The following is a 20,290-nucleotide window of genomic DNA, read 5'->3' as shown; positions in this document are numbered from 1 at the left end:
CCATTCTTCCCTAACTTCTTTAGCCCCTACAGTCTGGCTGCTTCTCACTCCTCCCCCTATGCCAAAGTCAGGGGTCCTTCTTACGTTCCAGTTCATTAAACTCTCTGCAAATTATTGAATAATCCAGTCTTCCTGAAACTTTCCCAATATGAGAAGTCAAAACATAGCATACTTATTTTTTCTTACGGTTTAAACCTGATAGTTATTTCTATAGAACCAAAGTGTCATTCATATGCTTAAAATATTATGTACTAATATCCTAAATGTTCAAAGGTAGGGAAAAAAATTTTTTTCCAATTATGGTATATTTATTGAAGCAGTTCTCAAATTGTGATTTTCTTTTTTTTTTTCTTAAAGATTTTATTTATTCATTCATAAGAGACAGAGAGAGAGAGAGAGAGAGGCAGAGGGAGAAGCAGGCTCCCAAGGAGCAGGAAGCCCGATGCGGGACTCGATCCCAGGACCCCGAGATCATGACCTGAGCCTAAGGCAGACGCTTAACCATCTGAGCCACCCAGGCGCCCTCAAATTGTGATTTTCATTTTCTTCTAATTATTTATAGCCTCTAAACACCCTATGATGAACATACATTCCTATTGTAATAAGAATAAAAAATACGTCATACACACACAAAATATCCCAACATTTTAACGAGGGTTTTCTTTGGATAGCAGGATATTTTGGTTGATATAAACTCTACACAAACTCCATTTTTTCCCAATATTTTCTAGAAGAAGTACATGACACTTACCTAATTGGAAAAATAATTAACATTCCATCAGGAACTGTTTCTAATATTATATCAGAGAATTAACAAAATGCCAAATTTATATGAACACAATTATTCAACTTCTTAGATTTAGTCTAAAGGATATGTATATCTAACATGTTTGCTAATGACAGATAAAGCAGGTATGGGCTTTCAAACTGAGTGTCCTGCTCTTCTGAATACAGTTTCTCGCATCTCTGGCTTTAGAGGGTTCAAGATTCATTTTTTAAATTTAATTAGCACCATTTATAGGACTCAAACATAGACTAAGAATTTGTGGTCTCTCAATGTCACAATAACTTCAGATTTTTTTATGAAGTGAATAAAATGATGAAATTTGTATCACATTTAAATTTCCAGGGGGTTAATTTTTCCTTTATTACAGAAATTTTAAAATATTATTTGAAAAGTTTAAGAGTGGAAGTTAGCCAGAACTGTTATTTTGGCCAACAGCAATGTGATCTAGTACAGTCAGAGAATGGTTTATTTCCCAATGCTTTCTTTTCCAAGGGGGGTGTAGGAAAAAGAAATTGGAGACGCGGGTCCTAGTGGTCCCATCCTCCACTAGTTCCTTGTGTGATCTGAGATAACTTCCATAAATGTGGTGCTATTTTACCAAGTTAAAAACTCAGAGTTGGTCCAAATGACACCTAAGTATCTCTGAACCTCAAGATTTGAAATCCTGTTTTTTTTTAATTTTTTTTTTTAAAAGATTTTATGTAGTTATTTGACAGAGAGAGAGATAGCGAGGGCAGGAACACAAGCAGGGGGAATAGGAGAGGGACAAGCAGGCTGCCTGCCAAGCAGGGAGCCTGATGTGGGGCTCAATCCCAGGACCCTGAGATCATGACCTGAGCTGAAGGCAGATGCTTAATGACTAAGCCACCCAGGCGCCCCAAGATCTGAAATCCTAAGTCAATTGCTTCAAGAGCTAAACTTGTTTAGTTAACAGTATGAGAAAAGTACCAATCCTGCAATACTTTGTGGATCATATGTGAATGTATATGCTAGTATCACTATCATAAGGCAGATAACATCTTCCCTTGCCTCTACTCACATAGCATAAGTGAGAAGCAAGAATTTAGGAGCCCTCATTAATACTGTATGCTAACTATACTGAAATTAAAATAAATATACATATATATATGAAAAAAAAGGATATGGGTTAGGATGGCAGAGCAGTAGGGGACCCTATGATTGCCTCATCCCTTGAACATAGCTAGATAAATATCAAATCATTCCAAACACCCAAGAAATAGATTGGAATGCTGAGAGAATAAACTGCAGAACTAGAGGGAGAATAGAAGCCACAACGTAGAAGGTAGGAGCTGCAGAAATCTGATTCTGGGGAGAAAAGAATCACGCATGCTGTGGAGGGGAGGGAGCCTTGATCTCAGAGAGAGAGAGAGAGAGAGAAGTAGAAAGCATTGTGCAAGGGATTGCACAAAAGAAACATTTCCCCAAAACCATTGACTAGGAAAACTAGAGCAGCTGATTATTGCAAGTTTTTAACAAGCAGTGGAGCTCAAAGTCTGAAGTTTTAGAAGTCCGTGCCACTGCCAGGTGGATTCTGGGGGGCATCACAGTGCTCCTGTGGGGAAGGAGGGCAGAGGCCCAGGAGCAGACAGTGTGGTTTGAGGATCCCCTGGGTTGCACCGGGAGATACGGTTCCCCTTCTTGGAGTGCATTTGGGAGAGGTGACCTGGCTTCTCAGGGGACAAAAGAGCTGACAGGTGTCAACATGCTGCCCTATTCATTAGCATAGGGACAGAAACACCTACTGAAGGCAGCAAAACTTGGTGCCAACTTTTTGCTGCACTTTATCATAAACTCTGAGCCCCTGTGCGATCATGTGAATGCTTTTTCGGGACAAACTGGCACCAGCTGCAGCACAGCAAGACCCTCCCGCAGAGGATCAGCGTGGGTCCACACCACAGTGGGTCTCTAAAATTTGGAGTTTTGAAACCCAGCCACGTGCCTGAGCTAAAACACAGGAGTACTGCACTGACTAGCAGAGAGACAGCTCAGACACAAGCAGGGTGAAGTCAGGGATCTGACAGGAGCCAGGGACACAAGAGTGGAGATTGTTTGCTCTTCTGTGAGGGCATCCTGAACAGTGGTGGGCATGAACTCCCTGCTCTGGGGATGAAAGAGCTGTGCATCTCCATTTTCCTCCCCACCCACCAGCACTGACAGACCTCATGAGCAACACAGTGCCCCTGGTGGAGGCTGGAGCCACTCACACCAAGCCCCACCCCACTGTGCTCTGCAGGGGCATCTTTACTAGAGCAAGTCAGCTTGAGAACCAGCACAGGATGCCCTTCTCCAGAAGACCAGCACAAACCCCTTGCATGCAACAAGTCCATTGATCATAGAGTACTGCAAAGCTTCAGTTCTAGTGGAAATAGGACTAGGCTTATTTTAACAAGCGGACCAAAGCACACCTAGTTAAAATGCCACACACTGGACAAGGTCCAAACACTGCCCAATGTAGGCAAGGAGAAACCCTGCGGAGGACTTATCTAAGGGAAAGAGCAGGCAAAATACAACAGCAGAGTGCACATTTGAAACACTTCCCAAAGCACCAGGCCCTGGGCAGTATGGGACCTCCTCTTAATATAGCCATTACTCTCAGCAGCAGGAACTATAACAGGCTTTCCTAACGCACACACACACACACACACACACACACACACAAAACAGTGACCTAGAAAAAATGATAAGATGGAGGAATTCACCCCTAAAAAAAAAGAACAAGAAGAGGTCATGGCCAGGGATCTAATCAAAACAGATATAAGTAATATGCCTGAACCAGATTTTAAAACAACAATCATAAGTATGCTAGCTGACCTTGAGAAACCATAGAAGACACACTAGAAAATACCCTAGAGACAAAAGAAATAAAAACTAGTCAGGCCAAAATAAAAAATGCTATAACCAAGATGCAAAACTGACTAGATATAATGACAACAAGGATGAATGAAACAGAGGAATGAATCAGTGATACAGAAGATAAAATTATGGACTATAATGAAGCTGACAAGAAGAGGGAAAGAAAAAGTGTTGGATCATGAACGTAGACTTAGGGAACTCAGTGACTCCATAAAGCATAATAACATTCATATCATAAGAGTCCCAGAAGGAGAAAAGAGGGAAAAGGGGCATAAGGTTAATTTGAGCAAATTATAGCTGAAAACTTCCCTAATCTGCAGAAGGAAAAACATCAAAGTCCAAGAGGCACAGAGAACTCCCACAAAAATCAACAACAGCCAGCCAAAACCAAGACCTATTGTATTAAAATTTACAAAATACACAGACAAGGAAAGAATCCTGAAAGCAGCAAAGGAAAAATGAGATTATGAAGCAGGATCACAGCAGATCTCTCCACAGAAACTTGGCAGGCCAGAAGAGAGTGACATGATATATTCAATGTGCTGAATGGGAAAAGATGTGCAGCCAAGAATACTCTATCCAGCAAGGCTGTCATTCAAAATGGAAGGAAAGATAAAGAGTTTCCTAGACAAACAAAAACTAAAGGAGTTTGTAACCACTAAACCAGCCCTGCAAGAAATATTATTTCTTTTAGTGGCAAAGAAAAACCAAAAGCAACAAAGACTAGAAAAAGGAACAAAGGACATCACCAGAAACATAAACTTTACAGGTAACACAATGGCACTACATTCATATCTATCAGTAATCCCTCTGAATGTAAGTGGACTAAATGCTCCAATCAAAAGACATAGAGTATCAGAATGGATAAAAAAAAAATAATAAGACCCATCCATATGCTGCTTACAGGGGGCTCATTTTAGACCTAAAGACACCTGCAGATTGAAAGTTAGGAGATGAGAGCCATCTCTCAGGCTAACAGACATCAAAAGAAAGTCAGAGTAGCTATACTTATATCAGACAAACTAGATTTTAAGCCAAAGACTGTTATAAGAGAGGAAAAAGGGCACTATAGCATAATTAAGGGGTCTATCCAACAAGAACATCTAACAATTGTAAATATTTATGTCCCCAACTTGGGAGCACCCAAATATATAAATCAATAAATAACAAATAAAAAGAAACTCACTGGTAATAATACAATAATAGTAAGGGACTTTAACATCCCACTTACAGCAGTGGACAGATCATCTAAGCAGAAGATCAAAAAGGAAACATCTGGTCCAGTGCTCTGAATGACGCACTGGACCAGATGGACTTAACAGATATATACAGAACATTTCACCATAAAGCAGCAGAATACACATTCTTTTCAAGTCCACATGGAACATGATCCAGAATAGATCACAAATCAGGCCTCAACAAGTACAAAAAGACTGAGATAATACCATGCATATTTTAGACCACAACAGTATGAAACTTGAAGTCAACCACACACACATACACAAAAGTTTGGAAAGACCACAAATACATGGAGTTAAAGAACACTCTACTAAAGAATGGGTTAACCATGAAATTAAAGAAGAAATTTAAAAATACATGGAAGCAAATGAAAATGAAAACATGACAGCCCAAAAGTTTTGGGATGCAGCAAAGGCAGTCCTAAGAGGGAAGTATATAGCAATACAAGCCTACCTCAAGAAACAAGAACAGCCTCAAAGACACAACCTAACCTTACACCTAAAGGAGCTAGAAAAGGAACAACAAATAAAGGCTAAAACCAGCAGCAGAAGAGAAATAATAAAGATTAGAGCAGAAATAAATGATATAGAAACAAACAAACAAAAAACAACAGTAGAACAGATGAAACTAAGATGGAAGAATTAATAGAAATGGATGAAAGACCTCAATGTGAGACAGGAATCCATTAAAATCCTAGAGAACATAGGCAGTAACCACTTTGACATCGGCCACAGCAACTTCTTTCAAGATACATCTCCAAAAGCTAGTGAAACAAAAGCAAAATGAACTTTTGGGACTTCATCAAGATAAAAAGCTTCTGCACAGCAAAGGAAACAGTCAACAAAACAAAGAGGCAACCCACAGAATGGGAGAAGATATTTGCAAAGGACACTACAGAGAAAGGGCTGGTATCCAAGATCTATAATGAACTTCTCAAACTCAACACCTAAAAAACAAATAATCAAGTCAAAAAATGGGCAGAAGATATGAAAAGACACTTCTCTGAAGAAGACATACAAATGGCTAACAGACACATGAAAAGGTATTCATCATCATTAGCCATCAGGGAAATTCAAATAAAAACCACATTGAGATACCACCTTACACCAGTTAGAATGGCAAAAATGGACAGGGAAAGAAACAACAAATGTTGGAGAGGTTGTGAAGAAAGGGGAACCCTCTTACACTGTTGATGGGAATGCAAGTTGGTACAGCCACTTTGGAAAACAGTGTGGAGGTTCCTCAAAAAATTAAAAATAGAGCTACCCTATGACCCAGCAATTGCACTACTGGGTATTTACCCCAAAGACACAGATGTAGTGAAAAGAAGGGCCATATGCACCCCAATGTTCATAGCAGCAATGTCCGCAATAGCCAAACTGTGGAAAGAGCCAAGATGCCCTTCAACAGATGAATGGATAAAGAAGATGTGGTCCATATATACAATGGAATATTACTCAGCCATCAGAAAGGATGAATACCCAACTTTTACATCAACATGGTTGGGACTGGAGGAGATTATGCTAAGTGAAATAAGTCAAGCAGAGAAAGTCAATTATCATATGGTTTCACTTATTCATGGAACATAAAGAATAGCATGGAGAACATTAGGAGAAGGAAGGGAAAAATGAACGGGAGGGAAATTGGAGGGAGAGATGAACCATGAGAGACTATGGACTCTGAGAAACAAACAGGGTTTTAGAGGGGAGGGCGGAGGGGATTGGTTAGCCCGGTGATGGGTATTAAAGAGGGCACGTACTGCATGGAGCACTGGGTGTTATATGAAAACAATGGATTGTGGATCACCACATCAAAAACTAATGATGTATTGTATGGTGACTAACATAACATAATAAAATTTAAAAAAAAAAAACTTCACATAAAAAACATAAAATAAAATTGATAAACTCCTAGCCAGACTTATCATAAAGAAAAGAGAAAGGACCCAAATAAATAAAATCATCAATGAAAGAGGAGAGATCACAACCAATACCACAGAAACACAAACAATTATAGGAGAATATTATGAAAAATTATATGCCAACAAATAATCTCAGCAATCTGGAAGAAATAGATAAATTCCTAGAAACATACAAACTGCCAAAACTGAAACAGGAAAAAATAAAAAATTCGAACAGACCCATACACAGCAAAGAATTGAATCAATCAAAAATCTCCCGAAAAACAAAAGTCTAGGGCCAGATGGCTTCCCATGGGTATTCTATCAGACATTTAAAGAAGAGTTAATACCTATTCTTGTCAAACTATTTCAAAAAACAGAAATGGAAGGAAAACTTCCAAACTCATTCTATGAAGCCAGCATTACCTTGATTCCAAAACCAGACAACAACCCCATTAAACAGGACAATTACAGGCCAATATCCCTAATGAACATGGATATAAAAATTCTCAACAACATAGTAGCAAATCAAGTCCAACAGTGCATTAAAAGAATTATTCACCATGATCAAGTGGGATTTATTCCTGGGCTGCAGGGGTGGTTCAATATCCACAAATCAATCAATGTGATACATCACATTAATAAAAGAAAGGATAAGAACCATATGATCCTCTCAATAGATACAGGGAAAGCATTTGACAAAATACAGCATCCATTCTTGATAAAAACCCTCAACAAAATAGGGATAGAGGGAACATACCTCATCATCATAAAGGCCATACCTACAGCTAATATCATCCTCAATGGGGAAAAACTGAGAGCTTTTTCTCTTCAGTCAGGAACAAGACAGGAATGTCCATTCTCACCATTGTTACTTAACACAGTACTGGAAGTTCTAGCCTCACCAATCAGACAACAAAAAGAAATAAATGGCATCCAAATTGGCAAGGAAGAAGCGAAACTTCACTATTTGCAGATGACATGACACTGTATGTAGAAAAGCCAAAAGACTTCACCAAAAATTTGCTAAGCCTAATACATGAATTCAGCGAAGTTGCAGGATACAAAATCAATGTACAGAGACCTGCTGTGTTTCGATACACCAATAATGAAGCAGCAGAAAGAGAAATCAAGGAGTCAATCCCGTTTACAATTCCACCAAAAACCATAAGATACCTAGGAATAAACCTAACCAACGAGGTAAGGGACACCTGGGTGGATCAGTCGGTTAAGCGTCTGCTTTTGGCTGGGGTCGTGATCCCAGGGTCCTGGGATCAAGCCCTATGTCAGGCTCCCTGCTCAACGGGGAGCCTGCTTCTCCCTCCTTTCTGCTGCTCCCCCACTTGTGCTCTCTTGCTCTCTCTTTCTCATATAAATGAATAAAATCTTTAAAAAAAAGAAGTAAAAGATCTGTACTCTGAAAACTACAGACCATTTATGAAAGAAATTGAAGATGACACAAAGAAATGGAAAAACATTCCATGCTCATGGACTGGAAGAACAAATACTGTTAAAATGGTCTATACTACCCAAAGCAATCTACACATTTAATGCAATACCTATCAAAATACAATCAGAGTTTTTCACAGAGCTAGAACAAACAATCCAAATTTGCATGGAACCATAAAAGACCTTGAATAGCCAAAGTAATGTTGAAAAAGAAAAAGCTGGAGACATCACAATTCCGGACTTCAACCTGTAGTCATCAAGACAATATGGTACTGCCACAAAAACAGACATACAGATCAATGGAACAGAACAGAAAACCCAGAAATGGGCCCAGAACTATATGGTCAACTGATCTTCAGCAAAGCAGGAAAGAATATCCAATGGAAAAAGGACAGTCTCTTCAACAAATGGTGTTGGGAAGACTGGACAGCGACATGCAGAAGAATATAGCTGGACCACTTTCTAACACCAAACACAAAAATAAGTTCAAAATGGGTGAAAGACCTAAATATGAGATAGGAAACCATAAAATCCTAGAGGAAGGGTATCTGGGTGGCTTAGTCAACTAAGCATCTGACTCCTGATTTCCGCTCAGGTCATAATCTCAGGGTCCTGAGATTGAGTCCCACATTGGGCGCCATGCTAAGCATGGAGCCTGCTTAAGATTCTCTCTCTCTCTCTCTCTCTGCCCCTCCCCATTGCTTGCATGTGCAAGCTCACTCTCTCTCTCAAAAGAAAAAAAATCCTAGAGGAGAACACAGGCAGCAATCTCTTTGACCTCAGCCATAGCAAATTCTTACTAGAACTATTGGGACTTCATCAAAATAAAAAGCTTCTGCACAGTGAAGGAAACAATCAGCAAAACTAAAAGGCAACCTACAGAATGGGAGAAGATATTTGCAAATGACATATCTGATAAAAGGTTAGTATCCGAAATCTATAAAGAACTTATCAAACACAACACCAAAAAAAATAAATAATCCAGTTAAGAAATGGTCAGAGGATATGAAGAGACATTTTTCCAAAGAAGACTTACAGTTGGCTAACAGACACATGAAAAGATGCTCAACATCACTCATCATCAGGGAAATACAGATCAAATACACATCAAAACCAGATATCATCTCACACCTGTCAGAATGGCTAGACTTAACACAGGAAACAACAGGTGCCAGTGAGGATGTGAAAAAAGGGGAACCCTCCTACACTGTTGGCAGGAATGCAAGCTGTTGCAGCCACCCCAGAAAACAGTATGGAGGTTCCTCAAAAGGTAAAAACAGAACGACCCTATGACCCAGCAATTGTACTACGAGGTATTTACCCAAAGGATACAAAAATACAGATTCGAAGAGGCACATGCACCCCAATGTTTATAGCAGCATTATCAACAATAGCCAAACTATGGAAAGAGCTTAAATGTCCATCAACAGATAAATGGATTAAGAAGATGTGGTGTATATATACAATGGAATATTACATAGCCATCAAAAAGAATGAAATCTTGCCTTTTACAATGATGTGGATCGAGCAACAGTGTATTACGCTAAGCGAAATAAGTGAGTCAGAGAAAGACAAATACCATATGATTTCACTCATATGCAGAATGTAAGAAACAAACAGATGAATTTAGAGGAAGGGAAAAAGAGGAGGTAGGGGAAGCAAACCATAAGAGACTCAACTATGGAGAATAAACTGAAGGTTGATGGAGGGAGGTACGTAGGGGACGGGATAAATGGATGATGGGGATTAAGGGCACTTGTTGCAATGAGCACTGGGAATTATATATAAGTGATAAATCACTAAATTCTATACCTGAAACCAATTTTACCATATATGGTAACTAACTAGAATTTAAATAAAAACTTGAAAAGAGGGGCCCTGGGTGGCTCAGTTGGTTAAGCATCTGCCTTCTGCTCAGGTCATGATCCCAGGGTCCTGGGATTGAGCCCCGTGTCAGGCTCTCTGCTCAGAGGGGAGTCTGCTTCTCCCTCTGTGCTTGCTCTCTCTCTCTCTCTCAAATAAATAAATAAAATCTTAAAAAAAAAAAAAAACTTGTAAAGAAAAAAAATTAGGAGCCCTCACAAGAACTTACTCACACTGCAGTATGGCTAAAAAGATAGAAATGCAACAATAGCATTTTCTACATTTCACAGACAATATTTTTGGGTTGTGTATATTGTCTCTGTGTTGAGATAGAGCTACTGGACTCCCGGAATTAGTATATTCAAAAAGTCACTTCCTTTCTGATTCCCCATTATTCATTCTCAAGTATCTGTGATTGTCTTTCATTAGTTTGAGATGTTTCAGTATTTGATTATATTTCTGTCTTGTAGAACAGGATATTTATTATTCCTAATGTTCCCTTCTATGTAGAGGGACAACAATTAGTACAACACTCTTGAAATTGCTTTACCTCCTTCAATCAATCACTCTTACCCTGGACTATCAGGTTCTGCTCTACTTACTCTTCCTAATATAGGTTCTGCCCTTGGGAAGGAGGGGAAAAGACTTGCTCTGGTTCAATCTTCCTGCTGTGTGGGTAAACCTTTCTACTCTGGGATTTGGTATTAGGAAGCTCACTTGTCCATAGATATAAGCCACATTCCTTAATTGTTCACTGTATCTATAATATAACAATATTTTGGCCTCCACCTGACAACTTTTTATCTCATATTCAATTGATTCAGACTTTGGATGGGGAAAGGAGTGTTAGTTATTAGATTTCTAATACTACTCTTACTAGTACTACTAACACTACTATTTCTAAAACCACCTATGGCTGCCTCACATCAGTCCAATCTAGTACAAAGGGTGTATATTAGATACTGCATGCTAGTAAAAAGCCTGCTTAAGAATGCCATTTACCAGGTAGGACTTTGCAGGGGAAGCTATTGGGGGTAGGATAATAATAAGGCACTACATATACAAGTTTACTCAATAAATACCTTTCCCCACACAGAAATGTTAGATAAGAGAACCACATAACATTCATTATATTGCTCCTAACTTGAATCTACTCCTACCTTTCCCATCACAGGGCACAGATTCTGAAATTGCCCAAGCTAGAACACTTGGCATGTCTTCTCTTAATCCTCTACCATTATATCAGTCACCACTCTGTTAATTCTCTCACCTAAATACTCAACTACTCCTTTCTTCATTCTTTCTATTATTGACTCAATTTAAACTCACATCATTTCTCACCTAGATATTACAGTAGCCTTCCGTTCAATCTCCACAAGCCTTGATTGTGGATGTTGTTTTACAACTGTATGTTTTTTGACAAAATTATGCACTAAAAATGATGAATATTACTATATGTAAATTATGCTTTAATAAACTGGACTACAGGGAACAAAAGCAAGCAGAACAACAACAACAAAAAAAACCCATCCCACCAGAGTCTGACTCACTTCTCAGGTTACACTTTGGAATCAATACATCTATTCACCACAATGTCCACAAGAGAACTCATTCAACAGGAAATGTGTACATGCACTTTGCCTGACTAAAACTTTGTTAAGACTCCTCACTGAGCATGAAATTTAAGGCTTTTGTAATATGGCCCCAACCTCCTTCCTCATCATCCCCATCAGGCTTCCTCATCTCTTACCATTCCTTCATGCATTCCAACCCTCATGCACCTTAAGCCCTAATAAAAAATGATCTAAAAAAGAATTCCCAGAACAACCTGTGCTCCTTCTTACATCTTTGCACATGTGGGGAGCTTTTAAAAGAATTCTGATTCTAGCCTCTGCCCAGACCCATTTTTAAGAATCAGACTTTCTGGGGTGGTTCGAATATGAAACGAGGTTGAGAACCACTGGTCTAGAAATGGCCACCCCTTAAAGGAGAATTTTGTACCTAAACCCTATGAAGGCACATATCATTCATACTATAATTTGCTGAGCTTTGTGCTTCTTCATTTGATTCTGAGTTCCTCATGGACAAGAGCCTTGACTGCGTTTTACATCAACACTTCTCAAACTTTACTGTATATGCAAGTCACCTAAAGATTCATTAAAATACAGATTCTGATCCATAAGTCTGTGGTGAGGCCTGAGATTCTGCATTTTTAGTTAGCTTCAGCTGAGCTAAGGCTTCCAGTCCCCAGGATACACTGAGTAGTGAGGCATTATGTCACTATCACCTAGCACAGAACCTGCATATAAAAGTTGCTCAAAAAACATTTATGAAATGAATAGGTATCATCCACACCATTCTTCACACTTTCCTAAATAACCAAAATTGTAGTAACCTTGCAGGATCAGATAGGAGGAATCTCGCTTATTCTGCCTTTTTTTTTTCTCTAGGTATGACAGAATATAGTTCCTGACAAATGGTTAATTCTAACCAACTCTCATTTCCTTTAGTGGCAGGTAAGAGATCAGGTAAGAGAATTCTTCTGGGTTATATGTATGGAAAATCATTCTCGTATTTATACTCTTAGTCTTATACTTAGGGAGAAAACATATTTGAAGTAATAAAACTTAAGTAATTTTATTATTTTTTATTATGTTATGTTAGTCACCATACAGTACTTCGTTATTGATGTACTGTTCCATGATTCATTGTTTGCGTATAACACCAGTGCTCATTGCCTCCTTAATATCCATCACCGGGCTCACCCAGCTCCCTACCCCCCTCCCCTTGGAAACCCTCAGTTTGTTTCCCAGAGTCCATAGTTTCTCATACTTCGGCTCCCTCTCTGATTCCTCCCCTTCATTTTTCCCTTCCTTCTCCTAATGTCCTCAATGCTATTCCTTATGTTCCACATATAAGTTAAACCATATGATAATTTTAATTTTAAATGCATACCATTAATTAACAAAAGTAAGAAACATTTCTCAGTGCATTTTACATTACCAGGCACTGTTTCAGGAGCTAGATGTGTTAACTTATGTTACACTCTCAACAGCCCTGTGAATAGGTATCTTGATTTTACAGATCAGGAAACGGATACCTTCAAGGTAGGCACTTGCCCAACGAATTATGACTAGAAAGAGGCAGAGCTAAGCCTACCATAACTAATCACTCATGCCTATTACACAACCTAGATAGTAGTAGCAGCCACCATACATTGAGGATCGACCTCAATCCCCTCACTCCTTCCATGTATGATCCCATATAACATAAGTCTGATCATGTCACATCACAGCTCAAAACTCCCCAAGTTTCCTATCATACTTTGGCTTTTATGTAAGTCCTTACTTTGCCCTACAGTGCACTGCCTCTGCCTATCTCTCCAACTTCATCTCCTCCTGGGGCAAGCTGAAGGGACCCACGCTGGCCTCCTACTGCTCCTCAAACATGTCAAACATATTCCCACCTCAGATCCTTTGCACCTGCTGCTGGGTCTTTATGTTCTACACCAAGACAGCTATACGGCCTGCTTCCTCTCTTCTTTCCATCTCTGCTCAGATGTCACATCCACAGAAAGGCCTTCCCAAACTATGCTATCTAAAATGGAAACCCTATCACTTTTTAATCTTACCCACTATATTAGTTATACATTGAATGAATGAATGAATGAATGAATGAATGAATGATTTCATATCCTTCCAACAGCACTTTAAGGTCACTATTTTACCCTGTTCACAAATAAGAAAACCCTCAAAAGGTTCAATGAAGATCAAACAACAACTAAGTTACTAAGCCAGGATGTGAAATTATTATACGGGCCTGGATCTAACACCAGCCATCTAATCAGAGCCTTAAAGGGCTTCTAAATCATGTCTCACACTTATGTTTATTTTAAATAGTATCCACTGAACTCTAAAATGAAGATATTGCTTGATTATTTTGTATTTTGTGGAAAATCAGGTTTGGGGAAGAAAAAGTCACTTTTCTGAACACTACGGCAGCACCAGGGCCCAACAACTGTGTTTAGTCTCCGAAGCTGCCAGCTTCTGGACACCCTAGCAGCAGAATCTGTACTATTTAGGACAAGGCTTCTCAAACTTTTCTCTGTAGTAACATATATAAGACGGATTATGAGCATAAGCTCTGGAGTAAACTGCCGAGGTTCAAATCCTGACTGCCACTTACTAGCTGCGTGATCCTGGGCAAGCTACTTAACTCCTCAATTTCTCTGCTTCCTCATCTGTAAAATGGGGATAATTATAATACCTCAAAAAACTATTGTGAAAATTAAAAGAGCTTAGATATATAGAGTGCTGAGAAAGGTAATATGCTCTCAAATGTTAACTATTAATAGTCTCAAATTTCAATACTTTAACAAATAATATACACACCTTAAAGCAAATATAAATGCATCACTGTATCATAATCCCAGGAATAGGAGCTGCCCTTTGTATTGGCAGTTAATCTTTAATTGAACTGATTTAACTTAAAAGTTTACATGAAACTAAAATTCAGAAGAATTAAACCAGGAGAAGAAATTTAATTCCCAGAGTTACTGCCACCTCCTATCTGTTTATTTTGGACTTAAAGCACTCTAGTCAATCCTAAGAGCCAAAAAAGAATGGAAAGGAAACCAGACTCACATCTCTTAGAGATTCATAAATCACATCTACCTAATTTAATTTAATTCCCCTGAAACAAATCAGAAGCCGGAACAGTCCATAGAATATTGTGCTTAAATCCCCTACACAAACATGCCGGACGTACTCTGTCTGCAGAGACACAAGCTTCTGGGTGGTCTACACAGGGTAAAAGTACGCCAAACCATAGCAAACAGACATCAGCGACCATTTACTTCTCAAATAATTACAACAAACTTTCTATGTTTTTAAGTGCTGAGAGCTCATCAACTGCTTCAGGAGAGCAAGGAAATTGTCTATCTTGTTCATCACTGTTTCCCTAGACCTGGAACAATCCTGGCACACAGTAGGCCTTCAATAAATGTTTGCTGAAAAAAATAAACCAAATATTAGACAAATTAATATTACTTTCAGCAAAGATGATGACAAGAAGATGAGAAAGAAACTTGTCTGTACTGTAAGGAGGATGTTAAGAATGTTGGATATTTATGAATTGTTGGAGGTTATTCTTGATAGTGCTAATTTTACATCTAAGAAGATATATAAGCATATAAATCTTTTAATGGTAAATTATCAAGGATGTTAGCCAAAATATTGAACAACTAATAATAAAAAGTTAACATGTGTTTATGGATATTCACATCTAAATCAAAACCTAAAAATATATTTCTTTTTGATCTCTATATTAAAACTGCTGTCAAGTAATTTAAATTGAAATTCAGACCATTCAAGTCATTCCAATAATTCCCAAATCAGCTTTTAATTTTTAGAAATTGTTGGTGTAATCTTTGGTTTGCTGCAACTATCACTGGCTAAACAATGCACTAATCTAAGTCACAGTTTGATGTAAGATCCACACCAAACTCTTGTAACAGCTTCTCTATTAAATTCATTGTTATGACTCCCCAGCTCCTTATGCTTGTTACATTCAAGACAGATCAGAAAAAAATTTGAGCATGGTGATCAGGTATGTTCCTGGACATCAGAGTCTGGACCAAGGACAGAGAGCACCCATGACGACTGTAAGGCCACCAAACCACCTATGCCACCCCATTCAGTTCGGGGCCACCTTGGAGCACTTGTGGAGTGCTGCATCTCCACAACCATCACAACCACCCTTGCTGCCTCAGTACCCTCAGCAGCTCTGGAGGACCAGCTGTGTCCACACCAGCACTCTCCTAGGCCGTATTGCTCTTCTCCACCAGGTAACAGCATTGGGTGAGTTGTAGTCCCAATAAGTAGAGGATTTCTCTTTACTCAATAATACAGAAAAATTTTAATGTTTAAAAATTTTTACACCACAGCCATGTACCAACTGAAAATCAGCCCTGAATATTACCAACATGGGATGATAACACTATGTTGAAACATCTTTGACACAAATGAATCATTAATCTGTTCATCTGGAAGATAGTTTGAGTGGTTATTCAAAAGGTATCCATTAAAAAGAACTTTAATTTATAAGTTACTAGGACCATAGGAACAAACTAATGCCAATTAGGGGAACAGAGTAGCTAAAGAAAGTGGTCAGGGAAGGCTTGTTTGAGAAGCAGAAATCTGAGCAGAGATTCAAAGGAAGTGAACAAGAAAGCCATGTAGATACCTGAAGGAAGAACATTCCAAGCTGAGCTGCAGAAGAACTCCAAAGGCCCTGAAGCTGGAACATACTTGGCATGTTGAGGGATGGCCAGGTGGGCAGCGTGGTGGGAAAGTAATGTGTGAGGGGAGATCAGTGGGAGACAAGGTAGGAAAGCTACATGCAGGCAGGTCTCGTATGGCCTTGAAAACAATGGTAAGGAAACTGGACTTGACAGTAGGTGTGATAGAAGGCTGTGGGAGGGCTGTGAGCGGGCTGTAAGCAAACAAATGACATGTCAGATTTACATTCTGATGGAGTTACACAAGAACCTATGTATCTGTATATCTTTTGTGCATCTTTTATTTTCTTATTATTTTTAACTCTTTGAATCCTCTACTCCGCTGTGTCAGATGCTGCTTTGAGACTGAGTAAAATGAATCCTGATAACTGAACACTGGATTTGGCAATATGGCGGCCACGCGTGATCTCGACAGAGGAAATTGCTGGGAAGTACTGCGGAGGGGAAATCGTAACTGAAGTGGAATCGAGGGAAAATTGGAGCAGATGATTGCAGAGATAGCAAGTATGGACAACTCTTTCAAGTTTGCTGTAAAATGGAGCAAAAAATAAAACAAGTTGGAGGAGCATGAGGTGTTAAGGAAGGAGATCTTACATTCCATTTGTATGTTGACCAGGAAAATCCAGTAAAAAAGATTTTCTGAAATGATGATCTAGGAACAGGGTAGGGTATGTGACAGAGGTCAGTCTATGAGGGAAGTGAAAAGGGAGAGGACCTAGTCTGCAAAGGTGAAGAAGTTGGCATTAGATAGTAGCAGGGACAGTACATTTCTTTTTAATACAAAGGAAGGGGGGCACCTGGGTGGCTCAGTCGTTAAGCGTCTGCCTTCGGCTCGGGTCATGATCCCAGGGTCCTGGGATCGAGTCCCACATCGGGCTCCCTGCTCAGCAAGAGGCCTGCTTCTCCCTCTCCCACTCCCCCTGCTTGTGTTCCTGCTCTCGCTCTCTCTCTCTGTCAAATAAATAAAATCTTAAAAAAAAAAAATACAAAGGAAAGGAAGAAAAAATGTTGTACAAATGTACAAAGGCTGGTAATTTGGTGATGGGAAGATATGAAAGTTTTCTGATGGCTTTTATTTTCAAGAATCATATACAAGGAAGGCATGTCAAGACTTAAAAGAGCTGATACCATGATGCTGGAGGGCCAGGACATTAAAGTCTGCCTAACTGAAGTCATTGGGGGGCGGGGGGGAACAACACTATGTGACTCTGATTAATTATTAAACAATTCATATTTGGGGCATAAGAAAGTAGAAGTATAAACAGTATATACCACACACTCAAAAATTCAGCAAGCATAAACTCCTCAGGTGATTTTAATTCTCTAGTTCTGGGATGCTACAATTTTTACTTATACTTAAATCACAATGACAGACGACTAGACACCTGTTTTTCCGGTCACATGATTAAGCTTACATCTCAGTATTACCACTTAGCTTACTATTTTATGATCTGAAAATTAATCTTATAAGGTCAAAAACTCAAATACAGCTATTGTGGTTTTTTTTATAACTTCATTCTACTTTTTTTCCAACCTACTAAGGAGAATGTTTACCTATGTCAGTTTCCTGATCATTCTCCCTGAATTTGGGTGTGGCCAGACTATACTACTAGCAGCACTATATCTACCTAATTAGAGAACAATAAAGTTGACCTTTGACAATATGCACATGTCACTATCAGAAAGTGTTTTTTCTTCATCTATGTTAAGGATTATGTTTGTTCTCTATGCATATAAATAATTGATACATTATTAAAATTTGAGATGATCTACCCAATCTTCAGTAGAATGACAGCTAAGAGTAAATCAATGAACATTTGAAAGTATTTTCTACAATTGTATTTAATCTCAATTTCTGGTAATACTTCAAGTTTATTAACACTCATTTAAAGAAACCTAAAACTAAACTGTCTGTGATAATTTCATGTATTGTTGTACAGTTTTCCTTCCACTGGTTCAACTGTCAACACCTCTCCAACAAATTAGAGCCCTCTTACGCAGGATTATTGTAAATACTGACATCTGCACATTTCTAAAAAGTACCCAGGTGTACAGTTCTCAATGTCAGCATAATTTCTCCAATATCTTTGGCTAGATGTAGTTGTTTAACAAAACAGTGCGTGTTAAAGATGTATTTACCCATTACAGCATCTAACGAATTAATGAATTGTAATTGGTAATTTGCTTGTCTGCATTCCACTCTAGATGACAAACTCTATGAGATCAGGGACTGTGTCCATCTAGCTCATCTTTGTATCCTCAACTTGACATACAGTAAGAGTCAATAAAATATATGCTGAATCAGTGAAAGTCCCAGAACCTTGGAGGTTAGGTTAGGAAGACCCATAGCAATTCCACTTACCCGTGAGATCCAAAGTTCTGTCTACAAAGACCACTGATGCCCTGCCTGTGGCAGTCTTCCTCCTGTTCTTGGCAGGGCCATAATTAGCCAGATCTGCAGCGATGATCCGACTGAGGGAACCTACAGCAAAACACTCCTCCCGCACCCCTAAATGTTCACACAGAGAACTGAGGCCTGACACCAGGCACCTGATCTGCAGAAGCAACTCAGGGGGCAGGGCAGTGGCATCCACCTCACTCAGGCTTCCTAGCCTCCTCTTGTCTGGTCGGGCCCTGTTAAGGAGATGCACATCCTGGGGTAGCAGTGGAAAAAGGGAAGCAAAGGCTGGAGTCAAGGCAAGGTGGGGAGCAACAGGTGCGAGCAAAAACGGGACGTGCAGCACCTCGGCCGTGTAGTTCATATTGCCCATCCACTCACACAGTTTCTCCTCCAGTTGCTCGAACACCGGCTGCCCTTCCAGCTCCGCCGCTGCAGCCGCCGGCACGTGATTAGCGGTGAGGTGGACAGCGTGGTTCACGGCTGTGACCACCACACAATACTGGAAGTGACTGCGGCAGATGATATCCCGCAGGGTCTCCACGGTCCGGCCTTTCAGCAGGCAGCTCAGCACAAACACCGCCTTAGGCTGCTCGGCTCCACCACCGACAGCTGCGGGCTCGAACTCCCGCAGGTGACACGCAGGATCTCCCACCGCCTCCAGGAGTCGCGTGGATCCGCAGCCCCAGTGCAAGCTCTCCGCGCAGGCGGCGTCCAGATAGACCAGAGCCCATTTCACTTTGGCCAGCACCTGCTCCCAACCTTGCTGGGTAAAGGAGAGCACTCCCGGGGCGCTCATGATTGGGGTTCGCAGAGCCGGGACACTAGAGTACAGGAACTTCTTTTAGAACTCACAGCTTCCGGGAATTGGGCTCCTTGACGCTTTGACAGTCAACACAGTACACGTGGTGCTGCCTCCGACTTGTCCAGTGTCGGCGCACATTGATGACGTAGACGGAGCGTGATTGGCTAGCGAGGAGAACGCGCGGAAGAACGGTGGGGCTGGGAAGAAGTGGGCAGGGCTCCGTCGCTCCCGGCTGAGGGGAGAGGTCTGTGAATAGCTCAACTGTTTTCTTTTCCTCTCCTTCTCTGTGCTCGGATTACCTTTCCCTGCATCTCCAGAAATCTCGGGAATAGTAAAAGCTATTCCGAAATTTATTATTTTCCTTGGATCTGAACACATCTCTAAAAGTCGTTCTGCCCATCTAAACCAGGAAACGCCAGAGAAGATAAAAACAACCAAGTGATATGTAATGTTTTGTAGTTTATAAATGGCTGTCTCATACGTTATAGCGCTCAAGCCTCATGAAAAACCTACTGGTCTCGTTTTCACTTTCTCCATCTTCCCTCATCTCATTGGCACTAAATCTTCGTCTACTTCAAAAATCCTAGAATCCAGCCCCTTCGGCCCTTCCATCCTTGCCATCACTGGCTTAATCCAACATCATCACTCAACTGGGCAATAGCAATGATCCCCTATAA

General features: G+C 40.0%; 1 protein-coding gene across 1 annotated transcript in view; it reads right to left on the bottom strand.

Moving 5' to 3' along the window:
* Positions 1 to 19,760, bottom strand: part of SCFD2 (sec1 family domain containing 2) — a 432,834-nt gene extending 413,074 nt beyond the window's left edge. Inside the window, exon 1 of the mRNA XM_035004995.1 lies at positions 18,773 to 19,760. Within this exon, the coding sequence (XP_034860886.1) occupies positions 18,773 to 19,607 (835 nt within the window). The 5' untranslated portion in view covers positions 19,608 to 19,760. The remainder of the gene's footprint in view (positions 1 to 18,772) is intronic.
* Between the last annotated feature and the right edge of the window lie 530 nt (positions 19,761 to 20,290).

Source organism: Mirounga leonina, unplaced genomic scaffold (genome assembly GCF_011800145.1).
Source record: "Mirounga leonina isolate KUSES-001 unplaced genomic scaffold, KU_Mleo_1.0 Mir_129, whole genome shotgun sequence".
In the NCBI taxonomy this organism is placed as follows: Eukaryota; Metazoa; Chordata; class Mammalia; order Carnivora; family Phocidae; genus Mirounga; species Mirounga leonina.
The sequence above is the reverse complement of the archived record's forward strand: the minus strand, read 5'-3'. Positions and strand labels throughout refer to the sequence as shown.